This window comes from Eucyclogobius newberryi, unplaced genomic scaffold (assembly GCF_026437365.1).
Source record: "Eucyclogobius newberryi isolate DKJ021-1_F unplaced genomic scaffold, fEucNew1.0.hap1 SCAF_15, whole genome shotgun sequence".
In the NCBI taxonomy this organism is placed as follows: Eukaryota; Metazoa; Chordata; class Actinopteri; order Gobiiformes; family Gobiidae; genus Eucyclogobius; species Eucyclogobius newberryi.
The window spans coordinates 5,311,208-5,333,237 of NW_027315779.1; the positions used below are offsets into that span (position 1 = coordinate 5,311,208).

The window sequence follows — 22,030 nt, forward strand, 5'->3', positions numbered from 1 at the left end:
CTCCTCCTCTTCCTCCCCTCATCTGCCACGCTGCTTTAGCCTGTTGCAGACACATACTACATCCAGAGATCATTTTTAGAATCACAAAACCTTATAAATTTTGTATGCATCACATCGGCTACAAGCTTTGTTTTGTAACTATGTATGATTGCATTGTCCCTGTCAAATAAAATAAATAAAATAAATAAAATAAATAAAATAAATAAAATAAATAAAATAAATAAAATAAATAAAATAAATAAATACATATATTACTGTTTTTTTTTAAATATTTAGCTACTTCCCATTTTTCCTTTGCTTTGACAGTATTAATATCCTGTACACTTTTCTACTTTAAGTATTGAATAAAATAAATAAATGAACAAACAAATAAATACAAATACAATTTCATCTAATAAAGGTGCATTGTGTAAAAATAAAGTTCAGGAAATGTGTGACCCTTTTTCCCATATCGACCAGCTTGATCGCAGTTATAGTGTTTTTATATTTTTTATCTTTTTTCTGTAAGATTATTTGTAATTAGAGTATTTTTTACCTACTTTTTTGATCACACATTGAATGCAGGTGCACATTTAGTTACTGTTGTTAGCTAAGACCCACAACCCCTGTGGAACCATGACCAAGTGACATCCAATCACAAGCTGTCTCCATGCAACACACACCTCCATATAGATTACATATAGATTACATAGATAAAAGCCTTTCTTCATATACTGCTGCTGATTATGTCCAGTATAATCGAATTTTGGGTTTCAATTCTGGCTTTAAAATCACAAAACAGACAGGTATATATTGTCGGTGAAACCCACCAATAGTATTTACTGCAGTAATTGAATACCGTATATTATATATCATTATAGTGACATTGTTTAAAATTCTTCTTCTTTAGTGTTTTATGGCGGTTGGTATCCAAGTGTTACAATACCGCCACCCACTAGTTAGACTTTAGACTTCATTCTCCAGACTTTACTCTTGTTAATTCATCTCTCTCTGACTTAATTCTTTAGGCTTTGTATTATTTATTCTTTAGACTTTAGTCTTTAGACTTTAGTCTTTAGAATTATAGAAAACGATGCCCCCTTCTTAAGTGACATTAGTGAGGCCTGCCCTGGTGACATTTCTGCATTTGTAACAACAGTCAAATGGAAAGTGAAACCACATAAATGTACAGAGCATAAAGATTAGGACACAGACTGATCAAAGTTTGCAAACCTAATCAAATAGGGACATTTAAGAGCATCTTTCCTCTTCTTCCTGGTCAAAAGCATAGAATAAAAAATGAGTTTACTGCTTAAGTCCCGCCCCTCGCTTTGACTGACAGCGTGGATCTCGAGACAACGGGGTGGCCAGTCACGCTCTCGCCATGCAAATGAGGCTGGCCCGGGCCGGGCGGGTGCCCATGTGGACCAGCACCATGCCTTGTTGTTCTGGACGCTGATTGGCTCTCGGCTGCCTCATCGGACTTCATGCGCTGCGGGCTCGTGGTTGTCTCCAAAACCAGGGACAGGATCGGACTGGACTGTGCTGCGGTGCAGAAGACACTGACCTGTTTTTTACATTTACAGTGCATTTGTGAGGTAAGTTTGAGAAGAAACGGTGTTCAGATAGTATAAACTACAGTCTTAGACACAGAGCAAAGACTTAAAACCCTCTGTGTGTCTCGTGTGCGACTGAAAGGCCCGGGCTGTTTGCTGAAAGCGGTGAAAGTGCGCGTGGTGACGCGGGGAGAGCTCCACACGCGTGCTGCGGCTCACACGCGTGCTCTGTGCGTCATGTCAGTACAAAACAGAACAAAGACACTGCTTTAGGGAAGGTCATTGTGACAGCGCGGATACACACGGCACACGCGTCCCCACGAGCCCGCGTCCCGTCCCGGCACAGTGGGACGTGTGCTTTCTCCGGGTTTCGGCGCAGCCCGTAGTAAGGGGGCGGAGCCACGGCGCAGGGGGCGGGCCTCGGGAGAACACGACTCGCCTTGTTGTGTGTATTCCCGTGCTCGCATCGCCATCTTGTTGCAATCCTATTTTTTACGTATGCGAGGATCTGCCTTTCGCTCCGCGCTGTTCAAACCCGCTCGTGTTGTTCCCCCAGACACGGGACGTCCAGGCGCGAGGGACTGACCGGCCCTTCCTCGCGGACAAACCCGCCAGGCTCGCTCCTTTTCCGCCTCCGTCCCAGGCACCGGCGGCGGTCGCGGCGCTGAGCATTTACGCGCAATGAGCATCGACACACTTCTGGAGGCGGCCAGGTTCCTGGAATGGCAAGCCCAGCAACAACAGACCGCACGTGGTGAGTGGAGCCCGCAGCGTCCCCCTCTTTCACCCCGCGTCCCCCCGGAGCGCGCGGGGCGAGCTGCGGTGCCGCCGGGGCGCACGCGTGGACAAGTTGGAGCGCTTTAATGTGGTGCTTAATGTCCGGTTTGGTATTTGGAGAGGAAAAGACGCGCCTGTTTGTGGAAGAGGACTTTGTCCACTCTTGATGGTTAAAGACAATTGCAAGAGTCCGTGAGTCACCGCGCGCGTGTTTGCGCGGCTGAGGAGTTCCTGTCAGCTCCTTTTATGTGCACTATCTTTGTTGTGCAGCTGCGCTGGCCCCAGAGCCGCAAAGTAGTGCAGGGGCCAGTGTGATCAATGCAGATAAAGACACGTTGAGGGGGGAAGTCTTTATTAGAAAAAACAAACTTGATGCGCAACAGATTATGGCTTTCAAATCCAGCCCAACTTGCCTAAGACCGATTTAATGAAAAATGAAAGCCAGTTTGATCCACTTTTCCCTGCACTATTGTAACTAGCGTGAAGTCCGCACGTTAATTTCAAAAATGGCTGTAACCGCCGCACACCGCAGACTTCACAGGCCAGTTCCACCCGCGCTTCGCTCTCGGAGCCTTTTAGTTTGGATTCGGTTGAGTTTTGCGCGTCGAGCGGCGGCAGGGCGGTGGCGAGCGGAGGCTGCTCTTTACATAATGCCCTGACATTGCTCAGAGACATATCTTGTGACACACACCGGGGCGGGACGTCGCGCACACCCCACGAGCCGCTCACGGTGTCGCGCGCGCGCTCACGCTCAAACATCCGTCTGCGTCTTAATGAAGCCAAAGATGATTATGACTGGGATCTGCGCTATGTGACGACCGAGGGGGGGTCATTCTGTGTTTGTGCTCTTTGATGACGTGTCAAGCACTTTACCCCTCCCCCCTGCATACCGCGTGCTATGTCCCGCCCACAGCACCACGTGCAGTCGGCCTCCCCCCCACCCTCCCTCCGCGTCTCCCGCACCCGCACCCACACACGCACAAAGATCACGGCAGTCTCCTCCCTGCGTCTCCCAGTGAGCGCGGTGATGGCGGGCCAGGCTCGTGGAGGGGGGCAGAAGTAGGCCAGCCCCCCCCCCCCAGCTCAGCCGCTCCAAGCTGCAGTTATGTAATACTTACAATCTGGAGCATGGATGTGCTCTGTATGAGCCTGGAAACCCAATTGGACTCGCCACTGGGTCAGGAGGCTCAGTCTGAGTCCAGTTACAGTTTTTACACTCTGCAGCTTCAACACGCCGAACTTTATTTGTACGTACTCGGAGCACTATTAATTGTCTAATAAAGTCAAACAGTGCTGTTAATTGTCTTTGTGCATGCTGTCGTTTAGGTCATTTCCTCTGCTTAAAACACAACTCGGGACTCTTTAAAGGAGCAGTGTTGTCTGGCCATAGTTTGACCAAATCGCCCCGTTCGGAGGATCAGATCTCTAAGGATTATTGTCACTGTGGGTGGGACAGACGTAGGTGTGATGATGTCATCCGAGCGCTTCTAGAGACCACAGACGTTACCTAACACTGAAGCATGTGGCGCGAGTGTGTGTAATGCACCAGTTTGGGACTGCGGCGTGTCGAAGTGGCTTTGAGGAATCCCTGGGATCTTCTGCCTTTAATGTCGTTGTTTCCATGGTAACCGAGGACTTTCCACACGCTTTGGATCAAGTGGGCAGTATTGACAAAAAATAATCAATTAATCTTTTTCCTGGACTCTCTGTGTAAGGATAATCCGATCTTTTGCAATTCGTCAGACATTGCTACAATTAGGGATGGTTCAACAAACAACAATTTGTATTTACAGTGATTAAAAAGTGTGATTATGATTATCGCCAACAAAGATGATGCATTGCAAAACTGAAAAAAACTCCTAGATCGTAGTTTTCCCATATGACAAAGCGAATTCTGTATTTATTTTTTACACATGCAACTTCGTCATGATATTAACCTCACATAACCTGTCTAGACTGTCACCGAATTATTATGGTTAATTGTAAGTAGTTTGGACAGGATCGTGATTCGTGACACAACATTTCGATATGGTCCCATGCCAAGAAGCTACATTACGCGTTGTAAATGTGTTGGTTGATGTTCAAGTATTGCCCGAGCGGATGTACTCTGGACTGTCGCTGTATAATTAAACCCAAAAGTGCAGAGCCATCACCTTTTTATATTGTTTAAAAAATGCCACTCAAGTTCACGCTTTTTTTCAAATGTTCTTCAACCCTTTTGGCAGCATTAGTGCGGCGTCCATTGCCCACCTCTCGCCGCTTCCTTTTTTTTTTTTTTTGCGCTTTCTGTGTTACTTTTATCCATCTGTTGTCATGGTGCCCGCTCGCCAGAACCCACCTGCTCCTCAGGCCGCTCCTCCCGTTGGTCCGGGGGGCGCTGACGTATCGCCCGGGGTCGAGGGCACATTCTGTACCGCCGCAGTCCAGTCACGAGACGGTCGCCGGGGGAAATGGCGCCCACTGTACCCGGAACAGCCCCCCGGCTCGCTCCTCCGTATCGGGCCTGCGTCTGCACAGGTTATAAGACTAGAAGAGACTTGAACGGGCAATAAACCACGGCGTGTCGAGAGTTCACGCCTCGGGGTCGTGCGCTGGTGGTGATTGGACTGCGTTAGGCGTCCAGCTCTCGAAACGCTTCGGTTCTTTCACAACGCGGTTCGAGTCGGCCAGATGACGTGACATCATCTGTGTTTGTCTGTATGTACTGTATTTAATGAAGATGTAGAATGTTGCTCTGATCTTTTTAAATGGCGCAAAAATATTAGGCCTGCAACTAACAGTCATTTAGATCTTAGCGCATGATCTTGTAATTCATCTTTCGACCAATCGATTAGTCACTTGTGATGAGAGTGGAGAGATTTTTCAGCAAATTTGACCCAAAGACGTGCTTTCGTGACATGTTGTTAAATATAGATAGATTTTTCATTAAAAAGAGTTAAATGTATATGTTTCTTGTGTCATTTTGGTGTAATTCTGCCTAAGCCCTAAAAACCTTTCTTGGCACATACCGTATTTTCCGGACTATAAGTTGCACCTTTTTTCATAGTTTTAGCCATGGTGCGACTTATACTCATATTTATACTTATATACTTATACTCCGGAGCGACTTATATGTGATATTATGTGTTAATTTCACACTTGGAACCGCACTTCATAGTCCAGTGCAACATATATATATATATATATATATATATTTTTGGCCGGTGCGACTTATAGTCCGGAAAATACGGTACATGCTTTGAAGTTTGTCCAGATAACCATTATTCGATTGCGAAATTTGTTGACGATTTTCTCATTAATCGACAAGTTGCGATCAATCGATTAACTTGTTTTAGCCCTACATAATATGCAGAGTATATTTACAGCTGGATATGATTTAAAACAAACTGACAACCCCAAAAACACTTGCTGTATATATCCATATGTATACAGGTAGTTCTTACACGTTCTGGTTTACATTTGAAGATTTTATCACCTTCTCCTGCTAAAAGTACTTCTTGTACTTTCCCCTCTTCGTCAGACTGACGTTAAGGGTTTACACTTCCACATTCACTCACCAAACTCAAATTGAAACTAAACATTGCGTTAAGCCTGGACTAGACCAGGACTTGAACAGAACCAAACCAGGTCTACATCAGGATTAAAGTGTGCTCGAACCAGGACTAAACCAGGGCAAGTGTGACAGTGACAGGTCATCATCAGAGGAGGGATAAAAGCATATTTAAATAGACTTATTATGGAGTTATTGTCAACATACAAATGAGTCACTGTGTTAAAAATGTAGAAAAAAGACTCGCGTCGCAATGTGATATTCAGTTGCAATCGTACCGAGCTCTGTTCTGTTGAGATTTCGTTGTAAAAAAGTGAACAAAGATGTGATTGTTTTATCCGGGCTCTACATTGACTGCTTCCTGTGTGATTGAATCTCTCTGTGGCTCCTGCTGCATAATGAGCACTAATTACTTTCATTAATAAGTCTCACCCCCCCCCCATCTCTTGTCAGAGTTAATCATTAGATTTTTATATTAACTCCAGTTTTCTGCCCAGCTACAGGCGCTTTCACTTTTACTTTTAGCCCACTAACCCAAAGATACGTGGTTCACTCCCCAATCATCACTAATCGTGTATCGAGATGTGTATCGTCTCGTGAGGTTCTTGGCAGGATCTAGTCCTAGTTTTGAGGATTTTGGCCATTACCGTATTTTCCGGACTATAGTTCCGGAGTATAAGTCGCACCAGCCAAGTCGCACTGGAGTATGAAATTTGGTTGCAAGTGTGAAAATAACAAATAATATCACATAAGTCGCTCCAGAGTATAAGTATATAAGTCGCACCCCGGCCAAAACTATGAAAAATGGTGCAACGTATTGTCCCGAAAATACGGTATACAGATTGTTAGTTGCTATAGCAAACAACATGGTCTTACGTTTTTTTAATTCAATGCCCCTTTTCTATTTTTCGCAGACGATGACCGTAAAGACAAAGGCGTCATCAAAAAGGAGGCGGAGACGATCCGCATCGATCTGCCAATCAGAGCGGGCCACATCACCTGGAGCGATGACTCAAAACTGCAGAACCACTCCCCCACCTCCGCCGGGCCCCCGTCTCTGGCAGCTCATGTGCCCATCGCCGTCATCCCCATGGTGCCGGTCGTCACGGCAACCCCCTCCGTCCCGCCTCTGCCGCAGACCATGCCCATCGCCGCGGCTGCCACGCCCCTCAGCACCTCGTCGCCGCCGACCAAAAAGCCCTGCTCGCCGCCGCAGCAGAACCACCGACATCTGCTCTGCGCGACACAGGTGAAGGTGGAGCCCACCCCCATCGCGTGCGGGAAGCCCCACGTCCATATCCCCTACTCCATGAACGGGCCGGCGTCACAGCACCCCCTAGTGTCACACCAGATGCAGCCCGCACTACAGCAGCAGCGACCCAACGGCGTGCCCATGGACGATATGAGGTTGGTCGATGCCACGAGGAGGCCAGGAGGGTCAGTCTGTGTCCTGTCAGTGGGACTCCAATCACCGTGTACTCGGAAGTATATTTATTTATATGTGTGTTTCCCGCTTTCTCTGCAGAGCGGGAACCAGAGAAGTGCACAACAAGCTGGAGAAAAATAGGTGTGTTTTAATCAGCAGCGGGCAATATTGACAACATTTAAAATCTCAATGTGTTTTTTGCATTCTCAATAACAAAATAGATTAAAGTTTCAGGAATGTGCTAAAACTCGCCTGTAAATAAATATTGTGATATACTCATGTTTCATACTGAAAACTAGAGATGCACCGATCAATCGGCCGCCGATTAAAACAGCCGGTTTTATGTCCAATCGGCCGATCAAACTGACCCGCATGCGTGGTGCGTAGCAGCTCAACGCGCCCAGAGCAAAACAGCTAAAAACTACAAGACTCATTCAGAGTGCGGCGGCCAAAGCGTCCAGTTTACATTCAAAGTCTATGTAAACGCGAGTCGAACACCACCTGCGTTTTCCGCAGCGCGATTCCTGCTTTTTCAGCGTGGAGCGCGGCGCGTAGGGGGCGTTTTGGCGTTTTCCGCTCTAGACACTTCGACAGGCGTATAAGCTTCAAGGCGTTAAAATTGTTCGCTGCAGAAAAGTTCAGATTTGTTCAACTTTTCTGCGGCGAGGCGGCGCAGCAGCCAATCAGATGACGCTCCTTTTTGTTCCTATATATATATATATATATATCTTAGTTATTAATTTTCTATCTTTCCACATAATAAATTACATTTTATACGACCCTGAAAGGGAACAAGCGGTAGAAATGGATGGATGGATTATAAAACGTGTGTCCTGTATACATGCACCTTTTTCATATTTATATATATATATAATACTGGGTAGTTAGTGGGAAAATCAGTGGCTAGATAGAAAATCTGTATAGGAAAAAACGGTTTTGGCAGGTCAGACCTCCTTAAAAAACGGAAATTGGTATCGGCCAAGAATTTTGCAATTGGTGCATCTCTACTGAAAACTGAATGGTAAGAGTGGAGGAAAATGCCGAAAAATCTAATGCTAACGGCACTTAAAGATTGTGGCTGGAATGTAATTACAAACTGTGCTTCTTCCACCAGTTTTAAGCCAGCTCTTTATTTTCTTGATTATAATTAGTGATGTTATGTAAATCCTAGTTTGTCCACTTGTAAAATGGCTTCATCCCCACCTGTAGTTTTCATGATATGTTGTTGATAATTCCCATATACTTTCTGTATCTTTTGGATAAGGGATAGGTTGTCCATCTCTCTTTTTAGACGAGCACATCTAAAGGAGTGTTTCGAGACTCTGAAGAAGAATGTACCAAACGTTGACGAAAAGAAGACCTCGAATCTCAGTGTCCTCCGCAGCGCACTACGCTACATTCAGGTAGGACATTATTCTTCAGACATTAAGACTCTGTAAATCTGATGAGAGGTGATTTTAGGACACATCTTGTACAATGTCTCTACGTTTCTCAGAATCTGCCCTGAACGATGCTTCTTTCCAATGTAATTATGGGCAATGCTTGTTGCGATCTCTTAATCTTGTTAGGCTCTTCTTGGGGCCAGATAAACATGTCAAGTGTTAGATGACCAAGTGCACTAAATATCAGAGTTTTTAAGCATTTTTAAGCCTCAGTGCAGGAAGGAAGTGGAAAGTCAAGGTGTGGGAAATGTAACTATTTCTATTGTAGTAAGAAAGTAAGGATGATACTGTTTACATGGCCTAAAGATGGAGGTTTAAGTTGTGAGTTTTCATAGATACGAGACGGTGTAATTTTGGCAAAATTAAAATGCAGTGAGCACAGTCTGAATCTCACTGCGGTGATTCTTTGTAAATATTCAACATAGATTGAGCTTTCGGAGCAAAAATAGGCCGTGGGGTGGGAGGGAGGAGTGGTTCAAACTGATACTGACAGCTACTTTTCGCAGTACCTTGGGAGTATATGCTGCAGAGAGAACATTTCCAAACGCAGGGTTCAGAATAAGCGGTATCGCATCGCAAAATGCGACGCAATTTCTCTCAAATGCGATGCATTCGTCAGAAAAAAAGTGCTTTTGAATCGCAGCTTTTGCGATACAAAAATGTGTGTTCAATTGTATAACCAAAGCGCCTAAAAGTACTGATCACTCGTCAATCGATCGTCAATAACGTCATGACACACGTAGGACGATGTGTTGACATGACGAGTCCCGCTGCTGTCTCAGATCAGAGTCTGAAAGTGGGAGGAGCCACGTGCGATAAAGTTAGCGTCACAGATTCAGACTTCCGAGGTCGATAGCTCCTAAACACAAAAGTCTTTGCAGATCATTCACATGCCAAAATATTAATATTTACACTGCCAAGTGACACAACCTCGTTTTTAACATTCGGATGCGTATTTTGGGCGCAGCGAATTACACTGATCCGAATATGCAGCCTGAGCCGAGACGAGTGCTTTGGGACCGTCATCAAATGTGCAGCCAGAGCGGTGACGAGAGTACTTAGGGACCGTCATCATTTAGAAAAACGAAAAATTGAATGGAACGTCAAATAGAGCGGTACAATTTGAATAACACATAAAATACACCATGATGGACGCCACAGCAACCTTGTAAATGTAAATGAGACTCCTGCAAATAGTCATCTGATTGATGATGATATGGAAGAAAGTTGTAAATAAGGCCATCTGACTTTGTGTTGATTAATTTGTTCAACAATTAATTTTATTTGCAAGTTTTATTTAAATATTTTAAAAAAAAGTGTTTAAAAGTTAGTTTGTTAAGAGTTTTCTTTAATAGAATGTTTACAAATACATTTAAATAAATGATCGTGTTATATCAATGGAAAATATTGATTGTTAGTCACTTTCGTGTTTTGCTATGCACTTATGAAATTGCTATACAAATTTCGAAAAATTAACGGATTGTTTAGCAGCTGCTGCTGTACAAGTGATAATCCTTAATCTGAACCCTGAAACGTACCACTTTTAGCACTTTTATACAGCGCTCCTGAATAAACAATAAAAAGTCATGCACACGACATTTACGAAGAAAATATAAAAGGTACATAACCGGGCAGCACCCGTCAATAAACGGCAGGTGCCGTTACATTGTAAGTGTGTGAGTGTTACATTGTAACATGAGTTATTTACACAGAAATATGGTCCATTGTAGTGATGCACAGGTTGTGTTTTGACCCGCGGGGCAGGTCGGGCCAAGAAAGTTTAATTTCAAGTTCTAAACTGCAGACCGCCGTGTATCGCATGTCTGCGCTCTGCGTGTCTTTGTGTTCAGCCGCGTCTAGATTCACTTCCTCATTAGACTCACTCGTGAATATGAGTCTGACTAGAATTAAACACACAGCGATTTGAAGCCCATAATATATCGAGAACACAACGTGTCCCCTGCACAATGACCACTGTCCACTGACGTGGTCTTTTACAGTGTGTCAAACGCTTGCACTTCCTGCTAGAGCGCCCCTCGGTGGCTGTTAGCCAGTAAAATCCATAAATCAGATGCACCATTGTAATAACCGCAGAGGTCAAAGCGTGGGAAAAAGTAGAGGCTTATAGTCCGAAAAGTACGGTAGATTTGATGGTTGAGATATGGACATGAGAGGCCTTCTGTGTTGTATTTGATTGTCTTTATGACCTAAAATACAGTCCAGGTTTAAATCCAGCCAATTCATGGCCCGGACAAAGACTGTAAACATTGTCTTGACTCTTGAGCCGGAGTGTGGCTGAAGTGTTTTTTCTTATCTATTTACCCCTTTGGATTTTCTGCCTTCCCCTTGCACTTCTTTTTTTATGTTGAAATTTGCAAATGTACTACTTCTCTCGCATTGCCTGAAATGATCCACAGTAAGACGAGCTGGAGGCTCAATTTTATTTTTCAGCAATAAAATCACTTGTAAAGCGATGCCATATTGTGAAACATAAACCAAAATGCAAACAAAAGCAATAACCTCTCCATGACGACAAACAGGTGCCTCCTTTTAAAGTAAATGATAAAAGTCTAGACAGCTCAACTAAAGGCAATGCTGCAGAAGCATCTGTAATGTTACTGGACAGGATGTAGCAGGTAGAGCATTGAATATGTAAATAACCACATATTACACACACACCTCACCCAAAACCAAACCAGTACTTTTCATCATAAAGTTGTGCGTTTTAACTGTTGTGGCCTTTTCCGTTCGCCCGATGCTGTCCTGAAACCGCCCCTGAATGTTAACTGTGCGGCGCAGTGGCTCTGTACCCTTATTTCACCTGCTGTTTGGTGAGCCTGGCCCGCTCTGCCTCCCTCTGCCTCCCCCTCCCTCCCCCGGCTCCATGTGCAAGCGGAGCACATGGCCAGCGTGCGCCTGACACAGCTCGGCTCTGCGCCTTTAAATTGTGACAGGCGGGGGAGGCGAGGGAGGCGGGAGAGGGAGCACCGAAGGACGAGAGAAGAGAAGTACGTTTTGTTCAGGCCGCTGCCGTCCCCCGGAGTTGGAGGCACTCACCGTGTTGCCATGGTGATAACGAGGGGGAAGTGTGTAGGACATATATTACATTAGATTGTTTTCATTTGAAACATTTATTTTCATCCGTGACAGTTTTACGGGCGCTGGAGATGCACAGTTATTGAAGGGAAAACATGACCTGCTGCTGTATAACGTGATATAATATAATAATTATATCAGATTGCTGGCATTGGTCTAGAGATTATTTATATGCTAATTGATTAACCTTGCACTCACTTTTTTTTAATTTAATTGATTAGTTGTTGAGAACGCGCGAGGCCTCTGATTTGTAGGATATTTGACCCAGATGAAGCTGAAGTGGAGCCGCCTGGTGGAGCTCACAATGTACAGCTAAATGTACAGCTAAATGTACACACTTCCTGTGACATTTTGACGCATTTACAGCTCTGTCTGAGCCATAAAACTTATTTTCTCAGCTCCTAATATGTTTGGAGTCTGTGGAAAGACAAGTTAACAATTATTCAATTTCCAAATTAATTAATGACATTTGATATTCGATTAACCTGCCACAGTACTAGCTTGGTCTCCCTTTTATTCTAGTAAGTAATAAAAAGGGGGAAATAAACGTTCCCTGTCGGATTTCACGACCAAGAAAAAAGTCCGGTGAGCCTTATGTTAATTCAGAAATAATAGTATCTTTGGATGAACAGTTTTTTTAAGAGTGGATAAATGAAAACAAGTATTACATATTTAAAAATCCACAAGGAAATGGGCTAAACAAAAGCATCGCACATTGAATTACTCAGCGTTACGTGGCTTTTCTCCTCCAAACCTCCTGAGTTTTGATGTCTTATTTTTAAACTTACTCATGGCTTTCCTGCCCCTCCTTTCGCTTTACGTCTCCTCTCTCTCCTCCGCTCACGTCTCGCCGCGTGTCCTCGCCCGTTACCATAGCAACAGGCAGCAGGTGGCGGTGGTTTTCATTGAAGGCGGTCTGCTCCCACAAGAAAAGTTACTCGCCACTTTTTTTCTGGTCGTGTGGGAGTTATTTACAGTAATTGCAGACAAACATACGCACAATCATTGTATACAGACATTGGCCACCTGCTGGCCCCGGCTCTAAGTGACCAGCTATTATTTTGGTATTGGGCCGCCGTAGAAGCGTTTATAAAGAGGAAATGGGGTGAACTGCTCGCGCTCGACGGTAAACTACAGAGGCAAAGAAAGTCGCCACCTGGATATAATTAAACAAGCAATTCCCGCTGGATAATTTCTGCGTGTTCAGCAACGTTATGTGCTCAAAGAAGGAGGCCATCCCCCTAAATATACGGCTGAGCAGCTTGTTCCGTCGTCACTGGAGTTTTTGTCTCTCGGTGGCATATTCCGAGAGACGTTTATCTAGTTTTAATGAAGAAGCGTTGGTTAAAGGAGCAGGACACGCACTGTTCACACACGGACTGTCCACCAAACGTCCTTTTCTCCAGCGAGACTCTTCCATTCACATCAAGTAAAAATATGAAATACTAGTCAATATCAAAAACAATGGGTATGTGAACTCTTTAGTCCAGTGGTGTCTAAACTTTTTTCACCGAGGGCCGCATTTTGAAACTTATACGGAGCAGAGGGCCACAAACAACCTGAAAATGGCGATTTTTTGTTGTTATGTCAGGTTTAATGAATAATGTACACAAAGAGCCGGAGGAAATGATGTGTTGAAGGTGGTTTTCAGCTTTTGGATCCGAACTTTCTTACTCGAGTGGTGTTTCTGAAGCTTGTGTTTGTACCATTTGGAGCCGAAACATGAAATGCTTTTTGATTCCCTGAATTACAGCCACTGCCCTGATTCTACCTTCACCGTTGCCTATTGAGGGCACATACTATTACCGTATCAATTGACCGGTAAAACAGGATCAACGTAGACTGAATGGCTACATAACCACGCGCCTCACTATATATATCTAACTCTAAATGTAAACGCTATTGATCATGTGAGAATGCGGGTGTTTTGAGCAGGTTCAGGGGGAGAGAGCAGTGAGGTCATCGTGTTGAGGACTCTGGCCGTGCATGCGGCGTGGTCACGTGCAGCTCTGACTGTAAACAGCTTTGCTCAGTGAAGGGAGCGTCCGGTAGTAGGATCACGCGCCCCACATGCTCAAATCTGGCACTCAATCCTGTTTTCCGGCATTTGGGATTCTGGCAAGTTGATTCTGAAAATGTTACATGTGCAAAGTATCAGGGTATTACCAAATATCTTATGTTGTTTTATCAAAAATATAATAAGCTACATTTTTGTGTTGTAAAAGACAGAGGCGTTGAGCTTTCTATACTATTTGTAATGTGAATATAATGTTGATATAAAGCCTCTTCATACTTCTGCTTCTAGTTTATTTTATGATTATGAGTGAAACATTAAATGGAATTGCAACTACTTCCTTTCAATCATTCCTCACTTTCATCCTTTAAGATCCTCACATCCTTTGCTGTGGTTATACTTCATTCCCCCCAGTGAACTTTTACTTTTCATGATCTTTTGATTTCTCCAAATGGATGGAGGTTCCTGCAAACATCAGGGGTTATATTTCGCCCCTTCAGCCCTCACCCTCGCTTCCTCCTCGTTCAGTCCCGCCTTGTAATCTGTGTTAATATTCTTATCCTGTCGCTCATGTGTCAGCTGACCTGGACTAAAACTGGGTCACTGTGAGTTGGCGTCGGGAAATCTGTGCTGCAACTGACGGCCGACTTCCTCCAATTCACGTTACCACAGTATTGTCCTGGTTAAAGGGACGGAGGGGAAATATGTGACGCTGCGAGGACCTTTGTGTGACAATAATAGACTTTGAATGAGGGTCAAAAGGCAAGAATAAAGACGAATTTTAAGATTGTATAATGGATTATTATGGATTACTTATTAGGCGTCAACTGCGTCTTTGTTCCAATAATAACAATCAGAACAATGTAGCAGGACAGTGCAGCACACTTCAGGAACTGTCAATCATAATCTAAAACGAGGTCTAAAACAATGAAATAAGTGGACTCGACACGTGATCATTCCGTGCATTTTAAAAGCATGTGTAATGTAATGCAGTGTGGTTAAAGATTCACTCTTGAAATCACCTGCATAAACTTATTGTTATTTATTTAAATATAATTCCTCGTCTTTATAAATCTGTGCATTGAGATATGAAAGATACGCACTGTCGCTTATGTGTTTCCTCATTTTCCCTCGCTTCTCTCTCACACCCGTCGCTCTTTTGGTCGATGGATTCTCGTTCCTGATTGGTCAAAGAGTCGTCGTTAACCTGGTCTGGAGCAGGTTATGAGCTCAGGGCGTGTTACCATAGAGTTTTGCCCAAATAGAAAGTGAAAGCGAACCCTCTAATCCAGCGTTGTAGTCCAGGTCTAAACCGGGACTTAACTGGGACTTAACCGGAACCAAAAATGAACAAAACCACAACCAAATTTGGACTTCGTACACTAGCAGGCCTGCACTAGGAGGACTACAGTAGGTCTAGCCTAGGATCGAACCAGGACCAAACCGGGGCTAAACTAGTACTAAACCAGGCCCACACAAGGCCCATACAAGGACTACACCCAGAACTACACCCAGAACTACACCCAGAACTACACCAGGACTACACCCAGAACTACACCAGGACTACACCAGGAACTACACCCAGAACTACACCAAGGACTACACCAAGGACTACACCAGGACTACACCAGGACTACACCAGGACTACACCAGGGACTACACCAGGGACTACACCAGGGACTACACCAAGGACTACACCAGGACTACACCAGGGACTACACCAGGGACTACACCAGGGACTACACCAAGGACTACACCAAGGACTACACCAGGACTACACCAGGACTACACCAAGGACTACACCAAGGACTACACCAAGGACTATACCAAGGACTATACCAAGGACTACACCAAGGACTACACCAAGGACTACACCAGGACTACACCAGGACTACACCAGGACTACACCAGGGACTACACCAGGGACTACACCAGGGACTACACCAGGACTACACCAAGGACTACACCAGGACTACACCAGGACTACACCAGGACTACACCAAGGACTACACCAGGACTACACCAGGACTACACCAAGGACTACACCAAGGACTACACCAAGGACTACACCAAGGACTACACCAAGGACTACACCAAGGACTACACCAGGACTACACCAGGGACTACACCAGGGACTACACCAGGGACTACACCAGGGACTACACCAGGGACTACACCAGGACTACACCAGGACTACACCAGGACTACACCAAGGACTACACCAAGGACTACACCAAGGACTACACCAGGACTACACCAGGACTACACCAGGACTACACCAGGACTACACCAAGGACTACACCAGGACTACACCAGGACTACACCAGGACTACACCAGGACTACACCAGGACTACACCAAGGACTACACCAGGACTACACCAGGACTACACCAAGGACTACACCAGACTCAAACCAGGACCAAACTCTTAAGCACTTGGATCATACAAAAACTAGGCCAGATAAGAAAAACTGGATCTGTGAAATAACTTGTTGACTCATGGGTGACGGTGAGGTTAGTAATCCCCTGACATCAGCTGTGATTATGTGAACGTTTCTGACCCCAGAACACGAGCCGTTTGCCCAGGAAGGGGACGGGGCGATAGCCTTTTTAGACCTGCTTACATTTGCATTCATCAACGCTGCTCCGGAAACCAAAAGTGGACTCTGTGTACCTCTATTGTGCAGCGTGAAGTGGGAGAGGGGGACGTGGCCAGTGTAGTGGTGCAGCTCTGGCTCCAAATAAACAAACACATGAAATATATATATACGAAAAAATAATAAAACGCCTGTGAGAAAAATGAAGTCTGTTTGTACATTTTGTGGCCCGTATGCTTTTTGAGTCTGGGGAGGACGGGGTGAAATGGGGAATGAGAGAGAGAGGGGAAGACGTGCAGTAAATTGTCAGTCGGGATTTGAACTCGTGACACTGGCATATGTGTGCTGTGCTTTAACCCTTCGGGGTCCGGAGCTTTTTTGGCCGTTTTTGGGTACCTTCAATTTTGCCCTGATATACTACATTAAGAAATGTTTACCAGACCAATGTTGGGTATCTTTTTTTTTTCAGCAAAACCTCACCGATGTGAGTGATGTTCAGAAGGAACTCTAAACCAGGTCTAACCCAGGTCTAACCCAGGTCTAAACCAGGTCTAAACCAGGACTAAACCAGGTCTAACCCAGGTCTAACCCAGGTCTAACCCAGGTCTAACCCAGGTCTAACCCAGGTCTAACCCAGGTCTAAACCAGGTCTAAACCAGGACTAAACCAGGTCTAACCCAGGTCTAACCCAGGTCTAACCCAGGTCTAACCCAGGTCTAACCCAGGTCTAACCCAGGTCTAAACCAGGTCTAAACCAGGTCTAAACCAGGTCTAAACCAGGTCTAACCCAGGTCATAATATTTATTAAACAGCGAAGCGGCAAAATGCATTAGTCGTGATGATGAATGGTTAATTTCAACAGAGGGCTTTCTGTGGCCTAATGGTACGTGTCCTATTATTCAAAGACGCAGACGGGACATTAGAACATTTATGGGTTTCTGCTTCCCGTTTACAGGAAGCATTTTCAGAGTTTGAATTACCGATTGTTCTGATCTTTCATTCCGGCTCATACAAACACGTACAGTTGCCGAATGTTTTGACCGCCGCCCTTTTTGAAAACGTTCTCGTCTGTGTCCTCTCCGCAGACCCTGAAGCGCAAAGAGAAGGAGTACGAGCACGAGATGGAGCGGTTGGCGCGGGAAAAGATCGCGACGCAGCAGCGATTGGCCGAGCTGAAGAACGAGCTGAGTCAGAACATGGACGTGGTGGAGATCGACAGAGTGCTGCGGCAAATCATCACGCCGGAGGACGACCAGGCCTCCACCTCCACCGCCTCAGGTGAAGGGAACGACCACTTATTCCATACCGGAGACGTCATCAAAGTTAGGATTTAAGGGTTAGAATTGTCTTGTGTAGTGAGAAACGGGAATGACTAATTCTATATTTCTATATCTCTTTCATAGAGGGTAAGACGCCCTTATTAAGTATAACATGAGACAATATTAAACATTTCCTGTCTAAACCATGGGAAAAAAACAAGAAAGTCGATCAAAACAAGCTGTAAACCAAAATCAAACAAATCAACGTTATATTCGGGCTGGATCAGGTCCTGACGAGAGCTAAACCGGGACTAAACCGGGACCAAACCGGGACCAAACCGAGACTAAACTGAGACCAAACTGAGACTAAACTGAGACTAAACTGGGACTAGGACTAAACTGAGACTAAACCGGGACCAAACCGGGACCAAACCGGGACCAAACCGGGACCAAACCAGGACTAAACCGAGACTAAACCGAGACTAAACCGAGACTAAACCGAGACCAAACCGGGACTAAACTGAGACTAAACTGAGACTAAACTGAGACTAAACTGAGACTAAACTGAGACTAAACTGAGACTAAACTGAGACTAAACTGAGACTAAACCGGGACCAAGAATCATCTCCAGGTAAGAGATGCGTTCAATAAGGATTAAAAACAAAGGGTTGGGGTCAGATTCCCAAAGTGGGGTCTTTCTCTCTGGTTTGTAGGTTGTTCTGTTACTTTAGTTTTCCAAAGCACAAAACGTTCACTCTGGAGTCGGTCAATTTGGAGACGTTTTTCTCGTTAAGAATTCACACAATTACAAAATAAAATAAAAACCTTTGAAGACTCCATATCCCTGGAATGAGCTTTTCGTTTTGCTCTTTCAGAAGGAGAGGAGAACTTTGACCTGGACATCGACGACGACGTCCCGCCCCCTCCTCCTATCGCCTCGACGACGCTCATCAAACCAGCTCCGCCTCAGATCCTCCAGGCCCAGACGCTGCTCGCCCCTCACCTGTCCATCCAACACGCCGCTCTGCCTTTGTCGGGGGTCCTGACCACGCCCACGGTCTCCTCCGCCCCGCAGCCCATCGCCCCCGCCCCCTCGGCGCCCGTGATCACCGCGGCCCACCCCATCCAAACCGCCGCCGTGCAGGTCCAGCCCACGGTCATCGCCCACGCCGCCGTCTCCCACGCGTCCGTCATCCAGGCGGTCAACCACGCCATGCCCACCAATCACAAACACCTGACTCACATCGCGCCGTCGCCAGGGCCCGCCCCCGCCGCGACCCCGCAAGCGCTCGCGGCCGCCACCGCCGCCCACCAGCCCATCACGGCGCAGCAAATCGGACACATCACGGTGCACCCGGTGGCTCACATAGGGGCGCAGCTGCAGTCCCACCTCCCGACTCTGTACCCGCAGGGCGTGGCCGTGTCGCAGGCGGCGATGGTGGGGCACATCACCCACACGTTCACCCACCACACGCTGCCCCACGTCCAGGCCAGCGCCCAGGCCAACGCCGGCGCTCAGGTAAACGGCGCCACCGTGGTCAGCCAGGGGAACCAGACCTTAGGGAAGCCCACGGCCGTTTTGGCGCCGCACCCTCAGCTGGTGGGACAAGCAGCTGTTCTGAACCCGGTCACTATGGTTACTATGCCCACCTTTCCCGTCAGCACGCTCAAACTCGCCTGAATGAACAGAAGACTGACACGGCGGCGAAAGCAAACGTTTTTCACACTCCACAGAAACATTTAGGCGACAGTAATGGGACAAAATAGACCATTATATCTGAACACGGCGACGGGTCAAACCTCCAGCCAATGTTTAGGAAGATATACAGGTGCATCGACAAAATGATGTGATTGTGGAAAAGTGGTTCAATATTTTACAGTTATTCATGATTGTCGACACAGACATTCTTCATTCAGGTTCATCTCGTCTAATAATATTAATAATAATAATCAGAATGCCTCTGGTACTCGGGAGATCAAACTTCCTAAACTATAAAGTAAAGTTAATGCAACATAAATAAACAGACGGATCATAAAACGGCACAAAGTTGAATTGAAATGACTTGCTTCAAAAATTCTCTCAATAACGTTTTTTTTTTAGGTCTTACGTTTTATATTGTTACTGGAATAATCACAATTACTAACGAACCAAATAATCTCGTCATCCTCAGCAGTAAGTCAGTTATTATTTGTGAAAAGTGGTTATTTAGTACAATATAACACCCCAACTATGAACGCTGAATCTGGCTCTGTCATCATCGATAGTATATTATTTATTTATAAGTTCTGAGCCACGTAGTCTTTTCCACAGATGCACTTGTATATTGTATTTTTGTTGCTTTTGTCTTTCCTTTCCTAAAGCACTAACACAATAAGCTCCCTTCTCACTCAGGCATCAAGGATGTACCTTAACTCCTCGTCCACTCACTGAAGGCAATGAAATGAAAACTGGTTTTATGGGACACCTTTTGTTTGAATGACACAGTAATGACACAGTAATGACACAGTAATGACACAAAGCAGCTCAGTGGTGCCACAACAACACGGATCAAACACACAATAAGTTACTGCGAGTATTTTCAACGGGTCGTTAAAACTTTTTTTTATTTTTTTTTACATCAAGCAATTATTGTCTTCAATGATGATTTCGAAGTGTGTTTTTTGGTTTAAGTAATAAAAACTGAAATGGCATTAAAAAAGAAAGGAAAACCAAACAAATCAATTCATGAATAATTTGATATACTCCAAAAAGATGACAACCCAGTTCATTTATATGTATCTAGGACAAACATTCGCTTAACTTTTATATTATTTTCCATCATTATTATATTAAAAGTTATTATTAGGAGTTAAAGAAGCCGTTTGGGGCACTATTTATGCTGCTTTCTGTTTGTTTAACACACGGTGCTCTGTGAGTTATGACACGGAAGTGCCAGTGTGAGTAAAACGTGGACTTTGCACTGCTGACGATTTAACTGAAAGAAAATGTGTTTGTGTTTACGGCTCACAGTGTTCAAAGCTGACCGCCAGGGTTGTCAAAGTCAACGCTCAGATTCTAATTGATGCTAAATCTTCCATCGAAACTAGAAGTATCAATACTCACAATACTCACAAATACTTTCAGATCGCATTGGACCTAATTGCTTCACATCTGTTTAAAAAAAGTGCAAACAAACCAACATTGTGCACTTGGAAACAGAATCCAACCGTAGATCCAACCGTAAACCTACTCAAAACGTTAGAATAAAAACGGATGAACTGACTTTCTCACATACTTAATGCTGTTTGTAGTATATATATATAAGTATAAATGTGTGTATTGTTGGGGTACCACTGAAAACTGCTCTTGAAACATTCAGTTAGTGGTTTCCTTGTTGGGGTCGAGTTACTTGACTCCACTAAACATGTCATTTACCCTGTTCATTTTGATGCAACTGCGCCCCCTGCTGCTTCACCCTGGTATCATACGGCTTCCGCTGGTAAACAGAAGCCTGGATACGACAGTACGTTTATTCCAATAATAGTCTTGGCAAAAACAACAACAGCTCTTGTTTGAAGGGCAAGGCAAGGCAGTCTGCTTGAGTAGGAAAGTGGACTCTAGTTCGGTTTGAATTGGTATGAATTATCCTTCTAAATCTACACAAATCATGCTTTTTAACACATGCATTGTTGTTGCTCCTGTGTAATTAATCTGGAACATAATAATGATGGGAGAATATGTCTGCAGAATCAACTGAGGTATTGACACAGCACTTATTTTGAACCAAACAAGTTATATATATATATACATATATTTTGCAATGTATTTAGATGGCAGCCTTTCCACAATCTGGAAATGAAATGAATAAATCTCCAAAATATATAATTATAAGCTATGGTTTGGCTTGATTCAACATTTCCACAAACCAAACCGGTATTTCATTTTGAGATTGTAACTGTCTCAGCCTTTTTGACCCCAAAGTGAAATGTATTAAAGGAAAAAAAAATCTCTATAAAAATGGAAAAACGTGCTGCGATACCATTTAGTCCTCGTTTGTCGGTGTGATTGTCGCGTTTACATGACTGTTTTGAGCCCGAGTCATTTCCAAGTTCTGCTCCCTGTATGTTATGTACCTATATGTAACTGTATCCTATATGCTTTATATTACGTAGTATATTAATCCTACTGTACCGTAGCATGGCTGTATTTTTGGGTTAGTTTCGCCCCTTTTGTGCATGACGAGTGTGTGGAAAAGAGAGAAAGCGTAGCAAGTAGAATATTTTTTTATACAAAGGTGATACCGGTATGAGCCTATCGTGTGTGCCTACAACTACAACTCAGATTTCCTCAACACT

General features: G+C 44.6%; 1 protein-coding gene across 5 annotated transcripts; it reads left to right on the forward strand.

Annotated features, from left to right (window-relative positions):
- Positions 1-1,929: 1,929 nt before the first annotated feature.
- mntb (MAX network transcriptional repressor b) lies at positions 1,930-20,143 on the forward strand. Of its 5 annotated transcripts, none has more exons than XM_072445799.1 (6): positions 1,930-2,289; positions 6,777-7,299; positions 7,388-7,429; positions 8,553-8,691; positions 17,522-17,714; positions 18,574-20,143. In XM_072445799.1, exons 1-6 carry the CDS (start codon positions 2,217-2,219, stop codon positions 19,374-19,376), a joined length of 1,773 nt encoding a protein of 590 aa, XP_072301900.1. In that variant the 5' UTR covers positions 1,930-2,216; the 3' UTR covers positions 19,377-20,143. The 5 variants fall into 5 exon arrangements, with proteins under 5 accessions (XP_072301900.1, XP_072301899.1, XP_072301902.1 ...); XM_072445798.1 differs by having other exon boundaries at positions 1,935-2,289; positions 18,571-20,143; XM_072445801.1 differs by having other exon boundaries at positions 1,937-2,289; positions 6,777-7,269; positions 18,571-20,143.
- Positions 20,144-22,030: the final 1,887 nt, after the last annotated feature.